Source organism: Arvicanthis niloticus, chromosome 1, assembly GCF_011762505.2.
Source record: "Arvicanthis niloticus isolate mArvNil1 chromosome 1, mArvNil1.pat.X, whole genome shotgun sequence".
NCBI lineage: Eukaryota > Metazoa > Chordata > Mammalia > Rodentia > Muridae > Arvicanthis > Arvicanthis niloticus.
In genome coordinates, this window is record NC_047658.1 from 136,698,709 (window position 1) to 136,717,169 (window position 18,461).

Consider the following 18,461-nt stretch of genomic DNA (forward strand, 5'->3'; position numbering starts at 1 on the left):
TGTTGCCACTCAAACTTGGCTGCACTTGACAGCTGTCTGTCATCCAGGTAGTAGGTTTGTCAGTGCCCGAGAGAGATGCCTGGAGATTGTGCAGAGAGATATTGGGCTGTCACTACATCAGTATTTTTGCTGGTTGGTTAACCATTCTTCGCACCACTCCTAAAAGAAGAAGTGTTAACTTTTTTTTTTTTTTTAACAAAATTAACTTTCTTATGTAGCCTATTAAAATGTTTTTGTATTAGATACTTGTTATAATTGAGGAAAATTCATTATCAACTTACTTTGATTTACACAAATAATTAAAGAAGGTTTAAGAATATTTATAAAGCTTCTTAAAAAATTTGGACTGAAAATCTTAACTATTACATTAACTATTATAACTATTATATTAACTTAACTATAAACTTAACTATTTTTAACTATTATAGCACTTAGCACTTTTAATTTGTGATACACTTTTATCATCATAATAATGTATATACATACTTAAATCACTTACATATAGTTTTTTCCTAGTATATTTAATCAGTAAAATACAGCACATTAAAACATTGTGTTCCTTTTGTATATTAAAAGGTCGGCGCAACCTAAGATTAATTATGGAATATTTGCCATATGGAAGTTTACGAGACTATCTCCAAAAACATAAAGAACGGATAGATCACAAAAAACTTCTGCAGTACACATCTCAGATCTGCAAGGTATGCAGCATCCTAATGTCTCTTGTGGTTGAAATAAATACGGTGAACTAACTCAATCATACAAACTTGTTCTTAACTGATACAGAGAACTTGTAGGAATACAGCCATATAAATTATATTCATACAACTACTGAAAGAAAAATATATTTTTTGTCCATAGGGCATGGAATATCTTGGTACAAAAAGGTATATCCACAGGGATCTGGCAACAAGGAATATATTGGTGGAAAATGAGAACAGAGTTAAAATAGGAGATTTTGGATTAACCAAAGTCTTGCCGCAGGACAAAGAATACTACAAAGTAAAGGAGCCAGGTGAAAGTCCCATATTCTGGTGAGTATGGCATTTTTAGTATAATGAAGTGAAATTAGAGAACTTGCTCCAAACTTTATTTTTACTGTTACTTAATATATAATATTTAATAATGTTAAGTTTAGTACTTTTCCAAATAATAGCAATATTTATCATATGCTTTGTATTGAGCTCATTTGTACTGAGCTAAATGCATTTCATGTACTATCTCAAATAATCCTTTTTAAAAAAAACAGTAAATGGTTGTAAGCCACCTGGCGTGGGAGTTGGGAATTGAGCTGGGTCTTCTGGAGAGCAGTATGTCTTCCCAGCTGCTAAGCCAACTCTCCAGCCTCTCAGGAATCCATATTACAACCCACAGAGAATGTACATTCCCGTGGTTATTAGAGATGCAGCAGTCCTAACCTGAAAACCCAAGGTCAAAAGGCACCGAAGCATGAGACATCGCAGGTGCTGTCGTGGTTCTCAGAGCCACAGATTTGTAGCCTGGAAGCTTCACTGACAGACATTTATGTAAGAAAATGTCCCAGACTCTGAAAACTCTGAAACCAGAAGCACTTCTGATCTCAAGCATTTCTGACAAGGCCTGTAAGCTCCACTTAATCAGGAGGAAGCTTATTGTAAATATAAGCTAAATAGCTTGCTCAAGATGTATGACTAATAAATTGTAGCTCTGAGATTCAAACTCATTGTGATCTTAGTATTTACACTGTCAGTCTTTCTAAACCATGATAATGTTATAACCTGGCATTAAATAAATACTGGATTTATAGCAATTGGGCATTAGAAGTAATTTCTGATCTTTAATTAAAATTGTCAGGAAAGTTCATAACTTATTTTACTTATTTAAATATTAGCATTATTTAATTATACACAATATTAAGTGTTGTGACATTTTTCATAATTCATGGGATATCCAGTCACACTTACTGACTCACTCTCACTCCCAGCTGGCTCCTGTTTTGGAGTTCATTGGTTGTTTCTGTGATGACCCAGGGGATTTGGTTAGGCTTTGATTATAGGAACATAGGTGAGGTTTGGACTTTCCCAGCAGTTCCACTGCTTAAAATATTTATGCGACCTCATAAGCCCTTCTCTGCATTTGATGATAGAGTGTTGACAGGCCCAGCTTTATGTCTGTAATCAGAGTTGTGATGAGTTCAAGAGAACAGCTGCTGCTGACCACTGGAACAAACTTCTCAGACTCAGGCTGGCAGCAGCACTGTGTCCAGGCATACACATAGTTTTGTAGAAGGTAAATCTAATGGGCACAGGTCCATTCACCAGCGGAATGGCAGTAGCCTCCTCAGTAGAGCTTATGGCTCCCTGAGCCGCAGACTTTTGACTGTGTTTACACTCTCTCATACCTTTATTCCCTCCTATGGAGCGTGCCTCAAGTCCAGGTAAGAAGTGTTTAATCACGCCCATATGGAGTTGCCGCCAATGCACTGGTGAACATTGATATTGTTGCACACAGAATCCCTGTGTCAGGCTGGTGATGACAATTCTCTCACAGCAACCTGCAAACACTTCAACCTTTCTGCCACCATAAAGACTGACTAGCAGTACAGTTCCTGCTGGATTTTGCTTTGTTCTTTGAGCACAGTGTGTGGCATTTTTATTACTAAGACCTTAACATTCTGTCCTGCATACTTTTTTTTTTCCCCACGAGATGCGGGAGGAGGCAGGCGGGAGCGAGCGGGATTCGAACACACACACACACACACACACACAGAATGTGAGAGAGAGAGAGAGAGAGAGAGAGAGAGAGAGAGAGAGAGAGAGAGAGAGAGAGAGAGAGAGAGCGAGCCCAGAGGGACCCGCGCCCTCTGTAGGCGGACGCCTTAGGGCTGCGCCACTGCTGGTTTGCTGCCTGCATACCTTTTTAAAAAATGTGTATTAAACATTGTTTTCATTGAAATGTACTTTGGTGAAGTTTGGGGTAATGCTTGTTGGTTGGTTGGTTGGTTGGCTTGTTGATTTGGTTTGGTTTGGAGATTTTTGTTGTTTTGTTTTTGTTTTTGGTTGCTTGTTTTTGAGACAGGATCTTATTGTGTATCCTTGGCTGGCCTAGAACTTGATGTGTAGACCACACTGGTCTCAAACTCACAAAGATCTACCTGTCTGTCTCTGGGATGCTGGGATTAAAGGTGTGTGTTACACACACACACACACACACACACACACACACAGCTGATGCAGAGTTTCAGTGTGTTCATTTAGGTTGCATTTTGTCTTCTAGGAATGCCACAATGAACTTCTTTTGGTTTTATATACTTTTCCAATAAAATTTCTGGTTTATTTCTCTGCTGAAATAATACTATTAAGGCAGTGTTGTTTGACTCAAAGGCTGGTGTTTAAAATTTAGAAAGAGTAATACAAAGAATACAACTAACAATTTATAAGTATTGTCTAAAATTTGCCAATTACTTAAAATATATCAGTTTGCTAGTGCTAAGTTCAAAGACTATCCATATGTCCCCGTTATGTTTACTTAATGCTCCAAGTTTACAACTCCTCCCTGTTACTGCAAACTGTTCAGAAAGGATCTTGGTTAAAATATTTAGAAAAATTATTTCACATAAGAATAAATTATATTGGCATTATGATTGTTTTAAAGGAAGAGTTTTTTTTTTTTTTCCTATATTTTAGAGATACGGTGGTTCACTTCACTACAAGATACAGGTATATATATATATGAGTTCTTTCTAAACAGGACTCTGGTTACTCAGGAAACAAAGCCAATAATTGACAAGTGAAACTTAATGAAGTTAAAAAGCTATATGGATAAGGAAATAATCAAGGAAAAAGGCATCCTACAGAATAGGAGAAACATCTTGGCTAGCTGTACATCTGACAGAGAATTAATATCTAGAATATACAGAAGACTAGCACACTAATCACCAAGGAAACAACCCCTCATTAAGTCCTTACAAGGGATATGGATTGAGTGCAGCATCGCAGACTAGGTCTACAGAGCGGTAGAACTAGAAAGAGCTAGAGCCCTGCGCTGACTTGAATGTGCCCTTCCCAAAGAATGGGGGCGTTTGAGAACATTAGGCAGGCCTGGGGGTCTAGCTCAGCTCAGGATAGATCAGCTCTGGGTTCCTCTACAGTTTCCCTTTCCTCACAAAAGACCGGCTCTGGTCATACCTTCCTTGGGAAAAGACTAAGGCCATTTATAAAAGAAAAATATGAAATACTCAAAGGTCTGGTGAGAACCTTTGTGCATGATATCATAATCTTGAGATATAACTCAGTCAACACTGTTAGGTGGGGAATGAGACGCTTTATCATGGTGAATTCTTAGGATTACTACGGTTATTTTCCTGTTAGCTTCATTTCTATAAGGATCTAACAGAATTTTCCAAGACTGCAAAGCATTTTCTTTTAATCTAACCAGTCTTTGAAGAAACTTGCAAATATTTAAAGATATTTTACTCAGAAAATTATGTCAACACATAATTGAGTTTTAAAGAAATAAAATATTTTTATATTTTAATATAAAGATCTAAAATGGCACATATCATTAGATATAATCCATCAAAACAAAAGTTTTAGGGGTGCCGCAACAATGTTTAAGTGTTTTAAGGGAGTCTAAGGCCTGGTGTGTTACAGAGGGGCAGCCCAGGAAGCACATTTACAGGAGTCTGCATCACTCTTTTTAAAACTTGTATGTATATGTACCCACTATAAAACCAAATTATGTTACTCTGTTTTATAGAAATTTTATGTTGTTTTTTTACTTTTTAAACTTTTATTTGTACTTTCTTTCTCACCCCAAATTGAGCTTTAAAAATTACATTTGGTACTTGGAAAAATTCTGATCATCTAGGCCTTTTGGAATCAGAATATTTGAACTGGATTTATGTGACCACAAAATTTTTCTTCCCAATGGATCATTAAAATACAAATACTTTAAGTTTAAGTTATTCAGGTTATTCAAATACAGCAGTCCAAAGGCATTTAAATAAGTCACAGATTTGGATAACTGTTTAAAAAGTTTATTGTAGATATTTTCAATCAAGGCTTTAGGTCAGCGGTTCTCAACCTGTAGGTAGTGCCATCTTTAGGGGAGGTCAAATGACTCTTTCAACCGGGATCACCTAAGACCATTAGAAAACACAGATTTTATATTACTGTTATATTCATAACAGTAGCAATATTATAGTTAGGAAGTAGCAATGAAAATAGTCTTATGGTTGGGGGTCACCATGATGTGATGAACTGTATTTAAGGGTCACAGCATTAGGAAGGGTGAGAACCACTGGTTTAGGTGAATATATCAGTAGTCAAATGACAACATACATACTTTGTTCATTTTATATTTTTATAAATATAAACACAGAGAAAACTATATTTCAGTAGACAGAAAATTGGGTACACCAAAATTTATTTTTGTAATTCCTAGATTAAGTAGCTAAAAAATATACAATGACCCAGTACTAAAATTATCTATTAGGAACTGAAAACTTATTCTTTCTCACTAGTATTGAAAGCAAAGAATAAAACCAACTTGACTTTCAAAAATGGATTTAGTAGCTAACCACTAGTTATTCTTTTCATTTCTGGGAATAAAAACCAAAACAGTTTTGAGTTAACTGAAATGTTTTTATTTGATTATTGAGTGATATTTTATTTGAACTGATCTATTTAGAAATTGGAGAAACATTGTCAATCATTTCAAATAAAGTATAATTAATATATATATATATATATATATATATATATATATATATATATATTGGTTTTTTGAGACAGGGTTTCTCTGTGTAGTCCTGGCTGTCCTGGAACTCACTCGGTAGACCAGGCTAGCCTTGAACTCAGAAATCCACCTGCCTCTGCCTCCCAAGTACTGGGATTAAAGGTGTGTGCCACCACTGCCCGGCAATATAATGTTTTAATAATACTTTTTATTATATGTAATGTAAACAGATCAAGTTTAAGAGATTAAGGTTGTTTTGCCTCAGTTTTGTTTATTTGTTGTTGTTTAGAGTAGCCATCCTATGGCCCGTTTGTCAACACCATACCTTATTTACCCCGCCTTCCCCCTCAAAAGATTTAATTTACAGAAAAAGTCTTGACTCATTTTTCTTCCTGGCAGAGAACTTTTGTTCAAGTGTGTGTGTGCACACGCGTGCGTGTTATGTGGAAACTCAAAGTTAGCATCTGATTGTATATTGCATTCACTTTTCCACTTTAGTTTTTGAGATAAGACTGAACATCGAACTTGCCATTTTGGCCAGCAAGCCCCCAGATCTGCTTATCTTTGTCCCTCAGGACTTGGGCTATAGGTTGCTCTCCTTGTTTTTTTTACATGATCTGGGGATCTGAATGCTGGTCCTCATGTCTTTTACAGTTATCACCTTACCCACACTGTCATACCTGCAAGTGAAATATTAATTTTAAAAACTAGCATTGGTAGGCAGTGAAGTGGCTCACCTGTAAAGGTGCTTGCTGTATTGACTTGAGTTGATCCCCAAATCTATGTAGAAAGTGGGAGGAGAGAACCAAATCTCCAAGGCTGTCTTCTGACCTCCACAGGCACACACATAGGCGCACACGGTACATACCCCAGTCACCACCATGCGCACCTACACAACAATGAGTTCAAATGTACTGGAAGCATATCTAAGGTCCTGTGCTAGATCCACAGCATCAGTGATCCAGAATAGCGCAGAGCACATGTGCTTCTGTAGTCATTATGAAGCCAGTGAAACATACAGCAAAGCCCTTCCTGTGTGACGCTCTTTCCTGATATGCCTTAAATATATGCCTTATTTTTCTTTTTGTCATAGTAAAAGCCAGCAAACAGTATAAGCCTTGGCACCTCGCTTCCTGAGTGTGTGGAGAGATAAGTCACGAGGCGGTCAAGATGAATCTGAGTAAGATGCGCTGTTCATCGAGTCGTTGAACATCATCATGCTCTCCCATGGAGGATGGTGGGGGCAGGAGTCAGGCGGCCTGTTCTGGAGTACCTTACTCTCATTCTCCAACAAAGGTCTCCAAGGCCTCATTCCCTAAAGAGCCCCCTTCTTATACTACATACAGTGGCCATTACATTTTAACATCTGAAGTTTGGAGAGAACATAAAATCTAGATATGAAAGATTCTATAGATAAAAACATTTCTATAGATAAAAACATGCAGTTTTTATCTATAGAAATTAATCATAGTTTTTTTAAAAAGCTTGATTTTATTTAAAAATAAATCTTTGTCCTCCTTAATAATTTAATTATTTAAGATACTGTTTTGCTTTAATCTCTTGGCATGTCCCAACACATTTTGGGTGTTGGTACTAAGAGCTCAAGGGAAAATGCTTCTACTTCAATATTGAATATATTGTCAAGGCAGAGATTTGAACCTACAGGGAAGGCTTGTGCTGCTTTTATTGCAGATGCCATTCGGACAGTCTGTGCACCTGGGTTACTCTGCAGTCATCATAGGCTCTGCCTAGGACTATAATAATGGAGAGAGAGTAAGCTAGGACACCATTCTTGCTGGCTCCTTACACACAGCATAAGAAGAGTTAAAAATAATTCCTGGGCCAACCAGAGGCTCAACAGTGGCCCTAGTTAGGTTCCCCACGATCTGCATGGTGGAAAGAGAAAACATAAACCCGAGGGGTGTCTCTGACCTCCACACATGCACAAATAAACACATGTAGACATAAATACATAAAACATACACTATTTAAAAAATTCCTAGGAATCCTTTCTTGGGTAGGTAATTGTGATTCAGTTTATTATATAATCAAAGTAAAACACTCAGCAGGATTTGGGAAGATGAAGTTCTGTTTGCCTGTAGGTATTTAGTGTGGAAACGGGAGCTACATTAGAGCCGTGAGAATGGACTGCGGTTGGGAGACTTCACTAGAAAGGCGAGCAGTACCATCTACAGGAAACACGGGAGCAGGAGAGGGCGGGATTAAGTGATAGAACTGTAGGAAACGCTACATTTAGAAAAGAAATACTGGCAGAAATATAAGTAAGGCCAATCCAGTCTCTCAGCTTAAAACCTCTCTATGAAAGCAGGAGACAGAAAGGTCCTTTTGTTGAATAAGGAGAAGTATGGGTGTGCTGTTGCCATAAACACTCCCCGTGTCATAAGAGCTCTCCAAGATGGAAAGAAATCTTACATTTTTCTGTACTCAGACAGAAACAACCCATTGCATGCAAGTTTACTGGACAGACATTAGTCCTCAAGTGAAAGGACTTAAACTGTACTGTTTGTCACACATAGTTCATCCTAAATTCCCTTGGAGACTCTGTGACTACCTGTGCTGGCTACTGGTCCCAGTTATACGGCAACATGGGCTAGCACTTTGGAAAGAGGCTCTGGACAACTTGGGTTCGTACCCTCCCCAAGAAAGGGCCATTGCCTTCTTTGATGATTATTTCCAAAAAACAGTTCCTAGATAATTGTTAAATATGTTTCTGGATCATAAAACTGACAGTGGCTTTTAAGAGCAGTTCGAAGACAAAATATACAAATTCCTTAAATGCTCCACAAAAAAGGGAAAGAATCTTTCTCTTAAGACCCACAGACAGAAGTAAGTCTTTCCTGACTTGATTTACCTTTGTATAGGTAAAGGGGCATTATATAATAAATGTACCTGTGTGTTGGCAATATGTAGTTCAGAAATTAATTACAAAGAGTGCCCTGCTAAAAACAAAACAAACAAACAATGGCAACAATAAAACCTAAAACTAAAAAAAAAAAAAAAAACCATAAGAACAGCGCAGCTATAATCCCAGCGCTTGAAGCTGGGGCTGGAAGATTTGAGCCAAGCTGTGTACACAGAAAAACCTTTCCAGTTTTTTAAAAGGAGGGAGAAATATGCTTTAGGATATAGGAGAATAGCATTGTCTTAAGGAGATTACATTTTGATGATAGAGTAAAAAGCTAAGTACACAGATTACATACCTGTTGCATGTTTGTATAGTGCAAACTGTAAGTACATACCTGCTGCATGTTTGTATAGTGCAAACTGTAAGCACATACCTGCTGCATGTTTGTATAGTGCAAACTGTAAGTACATACCTGCTGCATGTTTGTATAGTGCAAACTGTAAGTACATACCTGTTGCATGTTTGTATAGTGCAAACTGTAAGTACATACCTGCTGCATGTTTGTATAGTACAAACTAAGTCTAGATGTGCAATAAGCAAGCGATCACTGAGATTGAGTATTTACGGAAGGATTCATGCGATGAAACTTGAATTGGAATTTGAAGAAAGGTTAAAGAGTAAATACATGTTATTAATATATATATATATATATATATATATATATATATATATATACACACACACACATATATATATACACATATATACATATATATATACATATATGTGTGTGTGTCTGTGTGTCTGTGTGTGTGTGTGTGTATATATATATATATATATATATATATATATAATCTCCTTACTGTCCTAGAACTTGCTCTGTGGACCAGGATGGTCTTGACCTCATAGAGAGGTCTCTAAGGCTTGTTCATGTTTTCAGTCTAGCCAGTCAAATAGGTCTCTAGCTATTTCTATAATAAAGGCATGCTTGACCATAGAACGCTAATACTCATGGTCCACTGCCCACCACCCCAGGCTGGGATACCACTTTTCTGTGGCTTTCTATTATCCATATTCTCTTTCATAATCACCTCTTTCTGATTTTTTTTAAGATTCATTTATTTATGAACTTTATGTATATAGGTGTTTGTCTGTATGTACACTTACACACCAGAAGAGGGCATCACATCCAATAGGACTATGGTTTTTTTTTTTTTTTTTTTTTTTTTTTTGGTTTTTCGAGACAGGGTTTCTCTGTGTAGCCCTGGCTGTCCTGGAACTCACTCTGTAGACCAGGCTGGCCTCGAACTCAGAAATCTGCCTGCCCCTGCCTCCCAAGTGCTGGGATTAAAGGCGTGCACCACCACTGCCCGGCTAGGACTATGGTTATAGATGGTTGTGAACCACCATGTAGGCATCAGGAATTGAACTCAGGACCTCTGGAAGAGTAGCCAGTGCTCTAAGCCCTGAGCCATCTCTTCAGCCCCTCCCCTTTTGACTCTTAAAGCTTTATGTTATATTTCTGGCTAGAAGCTGCATTTCTCCCCGTATTTTTAATCTGGACTTATTTAAAAGAACAACTTAAGGAAGAGCATCTTACATTTTAGGTCTTAGGAAAACTTGTCATTTAATGCCTGGTGCTGCTAACAAAGACATAAATGTGCATAGGTTTTTGTGTCAGACGGTCTCAGGACCAGGTTCTCTGACTTGTTAGGAGGACCCCTACTCAGTATGTATCAGAGTCATAGCTGTCTCTCATCACTGGGAAGAACAGCATAGGAGAAGCAGACCGGGAAAGGTCTGTGGAGCTGGTCACACGCCTCTGTCCCCTTTGTTCCCCTGGGTGTTTGTCATTTGTTTCCCCTTCAGTGTAATCATCATTACATAAAGTAACTCTCCTAAATGATTTCCAACATTGCAGGTATGCTCCCGAATCCTTGACAGAGAGCAAGTTTTCTGTGGCCTCAGACGTGTGGAGCTTTGGAGTGGTTCTATATGAACTCTTCACATATATCGAGAAGAGTAAAAGTCCACCAGTGGTCAGTGTGTTTTTAATTGCTTAACTCCTCAAGTCTTCTCCTATTGTTTAACTTTTGTTTTAAGTACATGAAGCATTATCCTAAGACAAGTAACATGTCTAGGACCTATTTTAGAACCCCTTATTATTTATTTGGGTACAATATTCAACAATACCCAACAAAATAACCAAAACTTACTAAATTCAGTGTATTCCCTTGTCCATTGTCTCTGTGACTATAACAAAATATGTGGTACTGAGTAATTCATAAAGAAAAGCTCATAGTTGTAGAGATTGAAACTCCAGTCTCAAGTCAAGGATCCTCTGGGTTCATTACAACATGGCAGATAAGCAGAAAGGGAACTAACTGCAAAAACAGATCACACGGCAAGGCTTCATAGGAGAACAAGGAGGGCTAGCATTCCTCTTCCTGTAAAGCATCTTGCTCTCCCAGGAACTAGAACACCCAGGGAGCCTGGTGTTGATCTCTTAAAGAGCCCACCATTCCAGCACTGCCAGGGGCCAGACCGCCAGGACACTTAAGCCATTGACATTACATTGTGTATGCACAGCTACTCTGAAACATCAGACAACCTAAAATACACCTTTGGAAATAACGTTATAGGTTTCTTTCAATATAGAGAAGTATAAAAAAATAAAAAAATTATTTTAATGAAATTACTCATAGATGACCATTTTAATATTGTAACTTTTTTTCAAATATATATATCTGTATATCTGAAACTTACAAAGAAGTACCTATTGTTTTCTACAGTTGAGCTCTATAAGCTTCCTGTGTAGTCTGATAGCCTGTTAAGTTTTACATGGTTTAATAATTTATTTCACTTTAGCTGTAGTTACTTATTGCAAGTATGACTTTAATTGTCCAATAGCATTCTGACATAAAGTTGCATATTTCTGGATAATCATTTACAATTTTTATACATAAATGTGTACTTTTGTTTCTGGCTATCACGTTAGAAGAAAAGTGTACTTGTCAGTGAGAGGCTATGAGTTAGTAAATCACTATTGATTGTTTCAAAAGAAGAGCTGCATCAGGTTATGTATTCGCAGCATTGAGAGGGTTGAATTATTTGCTATATTCACATTATATGTTTAAGGAAATTTTACCAACCTAATATAAAACTTGTTATATTAATCTTAATTTGCATTTGTTTTGTTAGTGTAATATGTTTATTTAGCAAGTCATTTAAAATGGGTTTGTATTTCAGGAATTTATGCGAATGATTGGCAATGATAAACAAGGGCAGATGATTGTGTTCCATTTGATAGAGCTACTGAAGAATAACGGAAGATTGCCGAGACCAGAAGGGTGTCCAGATGAGGTAACAGGCTTTATATTCATTCACTCATTCTTTTGTGTGTCTGCATGATGTATGTGCAAGAGTGTGTGATGTGGATGTGTGTGTGTCTGTATGCATGTGGGAGAAAAAGGTGTGTGTGTGTGTACATGTATTTATGTATGGTGTGTGTGAGAGTACATCTGAGTGTATCTGTGTCCTGGTGTGTATGTGTGTGTCATGGGGATGGGTGTATGTGTGATTGTGTGTGTCTTGGTGTGTGTGTGTGTGTGTAATGGGGGTTGGTGTCTTGGTATGTGTGGGTGTGTGGGGGAGTGAGTACAGGCATACATACCACAGTGCACATTGGGATCAGAGGAAAACCTTCCATGGTTGGCTCTTGCCTTTCTTCTGCCTTGCTGAGGCAGTCTCTCTGTTGTTTGTGCTGCTGCACTGGGCCCTTCAGACTGGTGGGTCCTCATGGTTTCCTCAGTGGTTTTCTTGTCTATGCCTCTCCTTGTCTTAGGAGTATTGGAGATTTCCAAATTCGTGTCATCCTCTAACTGACATGATGCTTTGGTTCATTCTAACTTTAACTTTCTCACTTTACAGATTTATGTGATCATGACAGAGTGCTGGAACAACACTGTAAACCAACGCCCGTCTTTCAGGGACCTTTCCCTGCGGGTAGATCAAATCCGGGACAGTATGGCTGCATGAAAGAGATGGCCGTTCCGCAGAGACCAGGCTGACTTCCAGAACCAGAGCAAAGCTCGAGCTGCATGGCTGTGGACCGTATCCACACGTCCTTGTCATGATGCTAGCCGGAAGATGTGATGCTGGCCGCTCCAAACTCTGTGAATATTTTTACGTCCCGTCTGTGAACTCCTGCTGAAGTCTGGCAGGATGCTCGCGCGCGGATTCATGCTGCCCACCACAGCCACTGCATCATCTCCTCTGGCTGAAGTCTGGCAGGATGCTTGCGCGCGGATTCATGCTGCCCACCACAGCCACTGCATCTCCTCTGGCTGAAGGAGGAAATAGACATTTTCAACTCAGCTCTTTGAGAAATGAAATGATTACAATGTAAATTTTTCAGTGTAAGTGATACACGACATACATGTACAGTTTTTACCACGTGGAGTGTATGATACTTTGGCATCTTGTGTGATTTACATGAGGCTCATGTTTATTAATGTTTTCTAATTTTTCCATAGTTGATCTATAATAACTTCATGATACAAATTAAAATGCTCAGAAAATTAAATACCCTTTCTTTCTTGCTCATCTACACTGCTCTGTTAGGGCCTATAGTTCCATGTCACTGTAAATATTTTTCAAAGCAAAAGGAACAAAAGTCTAGTTTTACTTGTGTAGGAAATCTTCCTGACCCTAAAGAATTTTGAAATGGGACAATCTTACAAAGATACAGCACGATCTATTTTCTTATTTGTTTTCCTTGTGTTTATGGTAAATATGTTTTTAAATAGAACTGCCTCCAACTTTTTCTATGAGTATAATGAATAGTATTCTTTTATATTTTTGAGATTAAGAATGCCAGAAATACTTCCCTCCCTTGAACTGTTAACTGCCAATGAGACGTTTCAATCCCTGAGACTTGTCATTATACATTAAATTGAAGCATAAGCCATAAATAATTTGTAAAATGTATAAGCTCTTTAAGATGCTTAACGGGTTAGAACGTGGTCTAAGACTGTGTCCGAGGGGTTTCCAGGCTTGCTGTTACAGCAGTGAGAGAAGTGTCCCTTCGTCAGAGTCTCCCAGACAGACAGCAGGGAAAGGTTGTGGAGCTGTTCATTCCATTCAGGAATACGAGCAGACGTGTAATGTACATCTCTAGAAGAGAGGAGAGAGCATACATATTTTCAGAGTATAAGTAATTGTTACCATTCGTAGTGCTGCTCCAGCTTAGACTGTCATGTCAAAAATAAAGCAAGATTTTTGTGTGTTATTTATACAAGATCTTAAATGTTTGGTAATTTGTTTTAAAAGCTCTATTTTCACTGGTGTGTTGTGTTGTTTTAACTTGGACTTAAGAGTTTTGGTTGTGCTGAAGAAGAGTAGGCAAAAATCCTCGTATTCTTTGAGAATTTTAGTAGATAACATATATAGAAACCATCTATGGTGGTGAGACTAGTAGATTTTGTTTTAAAAATCTAATACATATTTAAATGGAAGTTAGATATATTTTTATGTAATTTCTCAGGTCTTTTCAAGGATGTGTGTGTGTGTGTGTGTGTGTGTGTGTGTGTGTGTTACAATTGATTTGAGTTCTATACATCTAAGATAAAAGTAGTGTATCAGATGACAGGAAGGGAAAGCTGACAGCAGCCTGATAAGGCTGTCTCCTTAGAGGTCCCCCAGAGTCTGACATACCCAGAGGCAGATACTTGCAGCTAGCCATTAATCTGATCAAAGGTTCCCAATGGAGAAGTTAGAGAGTAAACTGAAGGAGCCAAAAGGGTTGGTGGCCCCATGAGGAGAGCAACAATACCAACCAGCCAGAGCTCCCCAGGGTCTAAACCACCAGCCTAGGAGCACATATGGAGGGACACATGACTCCAGCTGTATATGTCGGGGAGGATGGCCTTGTTGGGCATAGGTGGGAGATGAGATCTTTGGTACCATGAAGGCTGAACACTGAGTTGGGGCTGGGGGGAAATCTGAGGGTGGGGAGGAGAAGTGGGGGGTAGGTGGGTAAACACCCTCATAGAAGCAGGAGGAGGGGGGATGGGATAAGGGGTTCCTGGGTGGTGGGGGGAATGCGGTAAGGGGATAAAATTTGAAATGTAAATATTATATCCAATAAAGGGGAAAAAAAGAAAAGCGGTTAGAACCAACATCCTTAATAAAATGTCAGCCCTCTTAAAAAAAACTATCTTGATACTAAAATTGTTTTGAGAATTGTATATTGCAGAATGATCAGCCTTGGTGTATCTACTCATCAAGCAAGCTGGGTAGACCTGCTCAAACCTCTGAGGTCGGGAATTTCATCTGGATGCAGTGAAGACACAGCATCAGAGGCTTATCAATTTGCTCTTCCCCCCACTCCTCTTCTAATATCTCAACGCCCATAATCAGCTTGAAGAAGCTAATGAAGAGTCAGCGCCCCTATTCCCTGGGCTTGGGGACTAAGGTGGTAAATGTTGGGCTGTCCTTCTAGGGAAAAGTAGTGGTTTTGTGGGAATAGAGAGGATTAGCTAGGATTTATTGCATATCCATAACCTATTAGTAGAAATCCGTACAACTATTATCAAGATGAATATATAAATTCTTAAATGGCACCAATTTACTTTGATTACAAATTTTAAGGTTTTCATTGGTACGAGCTTCTTATTGATATAAAAGTGAGATGAATATTGTTACTCTCATAGGCATTGTACCAGTATAACACATTCAGGAATACAAGGCTTAGATCCAGTCCTTTTAACTTTTTTAACTGATTTGAGATGGTCAGCCTGTGAGTTAAGGGCCTATAGCAAATTCATGGCTTGGAGTTTATTGTTAGGGTGTTTTCTATGTTTTATTTAGAGATAGCTGAGTGGAGTTAACAGACAACAGTCCAGATTACCTTACATGGATAGTTGGTTTTCAAAACATCAGAAATCCACAGAATCGACGTGACAAACATTTCTGTATGAATGTTCATTTTGATTAGAGACATGTCTGCTCCTGACAGCTTCCTATATTGAATTCTAAGAAGAAATTGAGCATCTTTGGAGTTACTCCAGTTGTGGTGAGACAGCCACTAGACAAAAATTGCCTCTTTCCTTCTACAGACAAGTTACTGTCCAGAAAAGGACACACTTGCAGAATAGTCGACTGGTTATATCTGCCTAGACAGAGTAATCAACCCTTAATAATTCTTCAGCACTAAGGTCTGTCAGATGATCCTGGGCCAGAAGGTGAAAGAACAGATGCTCCAACGTTTTGTAGTAGAGGGAGTGTCCAGGTGTTCAGAGGTCTCTATAAATTGGCTAAGTTTTAGAAGCTATGCTTTGTGCTTCCCACAATTATAGTTAACTCAGTCATTCTGGATTTCTGACAGGGTTGAAAACTTATAGCCTCATAGCCAATCCTGGCTATTTACCTTGAGAGAAAAGATTTGAGTGGATGGTTGTCAGCTGACATTCATCCTAAAGCCAAGAAAAAAGCCACGTTTAGAACTAAGTGTTTTAGTTAGGATAGATGACAGAGGTTCTGGTTAGTCAACAAAATGATGGACTGGGTATTAGGACTATCTTGTACCACACTGGTACAAATTGGCATAAGTATGCTCTAATTGTATTTTGAGAGAAAAGTTTCATTTTAACAGGAAGGGTGATGTGTAGGAGGAACTAAGGTGGGAGGAATACCGAGAGGAAGAGAAGGAGTAAGAAGAGGAGGAGAAGCTAGGTGATAAGAGAGAGAAAGAGGGGGGAGACAGGGAGGCAGATGTTCATGTATCTCCACCAGTCAAAGAGAGTTGATATATCTAGGTTAGGTAGTGGGTTACACCTCTGATTGAGCAATACCAAACTTATAAAGCCTTTGATTAACATTTTTTAAAAAATGTATTAGTGTGAAAAGGGGACATGGGATAGGGGTTCTCTAAGAGGGGAGAATGGGGAAAGGGGATGGCATCTGAAGTGTAAATAAAATATCCAATAAAAAATGGAAAAAAAATAAAATAAAATATACAAACTATATTTTGTGCCATCAAAAAATAAATATATTCATTCACTTAAAAAAAGTAGTATATCATACAATACAATTGATCTGATATTTTTGTACTAAAATTTAACATTTTTTATAAAAGACTAGTACTTTACTTATTTTAAAAAACTGATATAAACTACATTTGTTAGGCTTTTAAAAATATTTGAATTTTACTTTTAAAGAATCTCATACACATTAAGATTGTAGAATGAGATGACAGTGTAACTGTAAGATTCAAACTTGCTTTTCATTGAGAGTTTATCATCTTTTTAATTTTGGCTTGAACAGTACACTTAAAGAAATTACTTCCATAGCTAACTTGGTTCCACTTGAGAAGTGGGCATCAGTCAGATGTTTCTTCAAGCTAATATTTCTTAGAATTCTGTTTTTCCGAATTTTATCATTGTATACATATCAGATGGTGTTATTCTATAATCATTAGATAATCACATACTATTATGGGTACCTGGCTTTACAACAGTGGTTCTCAGCCTTCCTAATGCTGTGACCCTTTGATACAGTTCCTCATGTTGTGGTGACTTCCAACCATGAAATTATTTTCATTGCTACTTCATAACTGTAATTCTTCTGCTATGAATAATAATGTAAACATCTGTGCTTTCTGATGTTCTTAAGAGACCTCTATGAGACGGTCATTCTTCTCCCAAAGGGGCCATGACCATAGGTTGAGAATCAGTCCTTTAGAAAATTATTTTTTTCATGGTATTTATATATATTGCCAGTAACACTGCAAAATTTACTCTAGAACAATGCCTTCTTACAGCCCTAGTTTTTTTCAAAGTTAAGTGAAAATTTTTACAATTGTAACTAATGGTAAATATTTAAGTTTTACCTAAACAACTTTATTACATATGAGGAAATAACTACATTTATACCTCTGGGGAGCCACTGCTTCCCCACAGGGTGGACCTTGTGCTCCGTATTTTGTCATAGTAACTGCCTCATTGGACCTTTAGCATGTTCCCACGAGATTGGAAGGTTGCTATATAGTGTTATAAGTTACTTTCCTTTGTGTAGTCACCCAACCCATCACAGTTGTACATATAGATGAGAATGTTTCATAGACTTAAGTGAATGGTGGTTTATTTTTACTTTTTTACAGTGGTGTGTCTCGGTGATGACGTTCTGTAGTTTTGAACTGCATTACTCTTATGACTTTAGATGTTGAATCTTTTCAGGGTATATGTTGACCATTTGTACTTTATGTTATGAGAACTCTCTGTTGGGTTCATTTGCCTGGATCATGGAATCTGTACTCAGGTCTTTATTTTATTGCTATCATTTTATTCTATTGTTTTATTGCTCTGATTAAGCATTTAATCTTGAGTAACGGTATAAATTGATGCCCTTGTCTCATTTATGATTTTGGAGGAAACACTATCAGTTTTCCCCTGTTCAGTATAAATAGGGATGTATTGCCTTTCATATTAAGGCATGATTGCTCTGTTGTAGGTTTCTTCGGGGGTTTTATCAAAGATGTTGAATTTTGTCAGACTTTTTATCCACCTATTATATTATTTTAAAGGTTTTGATTTTTATATATATTTGTGTGTGTGTGCACGTGCCATATGTCCCTGGTGAACCCAGGGGCTAGAAGAGGGTGTCATATCTTCTAGCTAGAGTTATAGACAGTTGCATGCCAACATGTGGGAACTGGGTACTGAACCTGGATTCTCTGTAAGAGCAGCAAGTAATCTTAACCAGTGAGCCATCTCTCCAGACCCTACATTGTGATTTAAAATATTCTATTAGTTATTTGAATTTTATATACAATATATTTTGATCACATTCACCCTTATGTCTCTCTTTATCACCCTCA

At 37.8% G+C, this 18,461-nt stretch overlaps 1 protein-coding gene across 2 annotated transcripts in view; it reads left to right on the forward strand.

Moving 5' to 3' along the window:
- Positions 1-13,885, forward strand: part of Jak2 (Janus kinase 2) — a 60,199-nt gene extending 46,314 nt beyond the window's left edge. Inside the window, exons 21-25 of one of the 2 annotated variants that reach the window (XM_034509401.2) lie at positions 577-701; positions 862-1,034; positions 10,506-10,623; positions 11,834-11,947; positions 12,515-13,885. In XM_034509401.2, coding sequence (XP_034365292.1) covers positions 577-701; positions 862-1,034; positions 10,506-10,623; positions 11,834-11,947; positions 12,515-12,622 — 638 coding nt within the window. In that variant the 3' untranslated portion in view covers positions 12,623-13,885. The remainder of the gene's footprint in view (positions 1-576; positions 702-861; positions 1,035-10,505; positions 10,624-11,833; positions 11,948-12,514) is intronic. The other variant, XM_076918981.1, reaches the window with a different exon arrangement.
- The last annotated feature ends 4,576 nt before the right edge of the window (positions 13,886-18,461 follow it).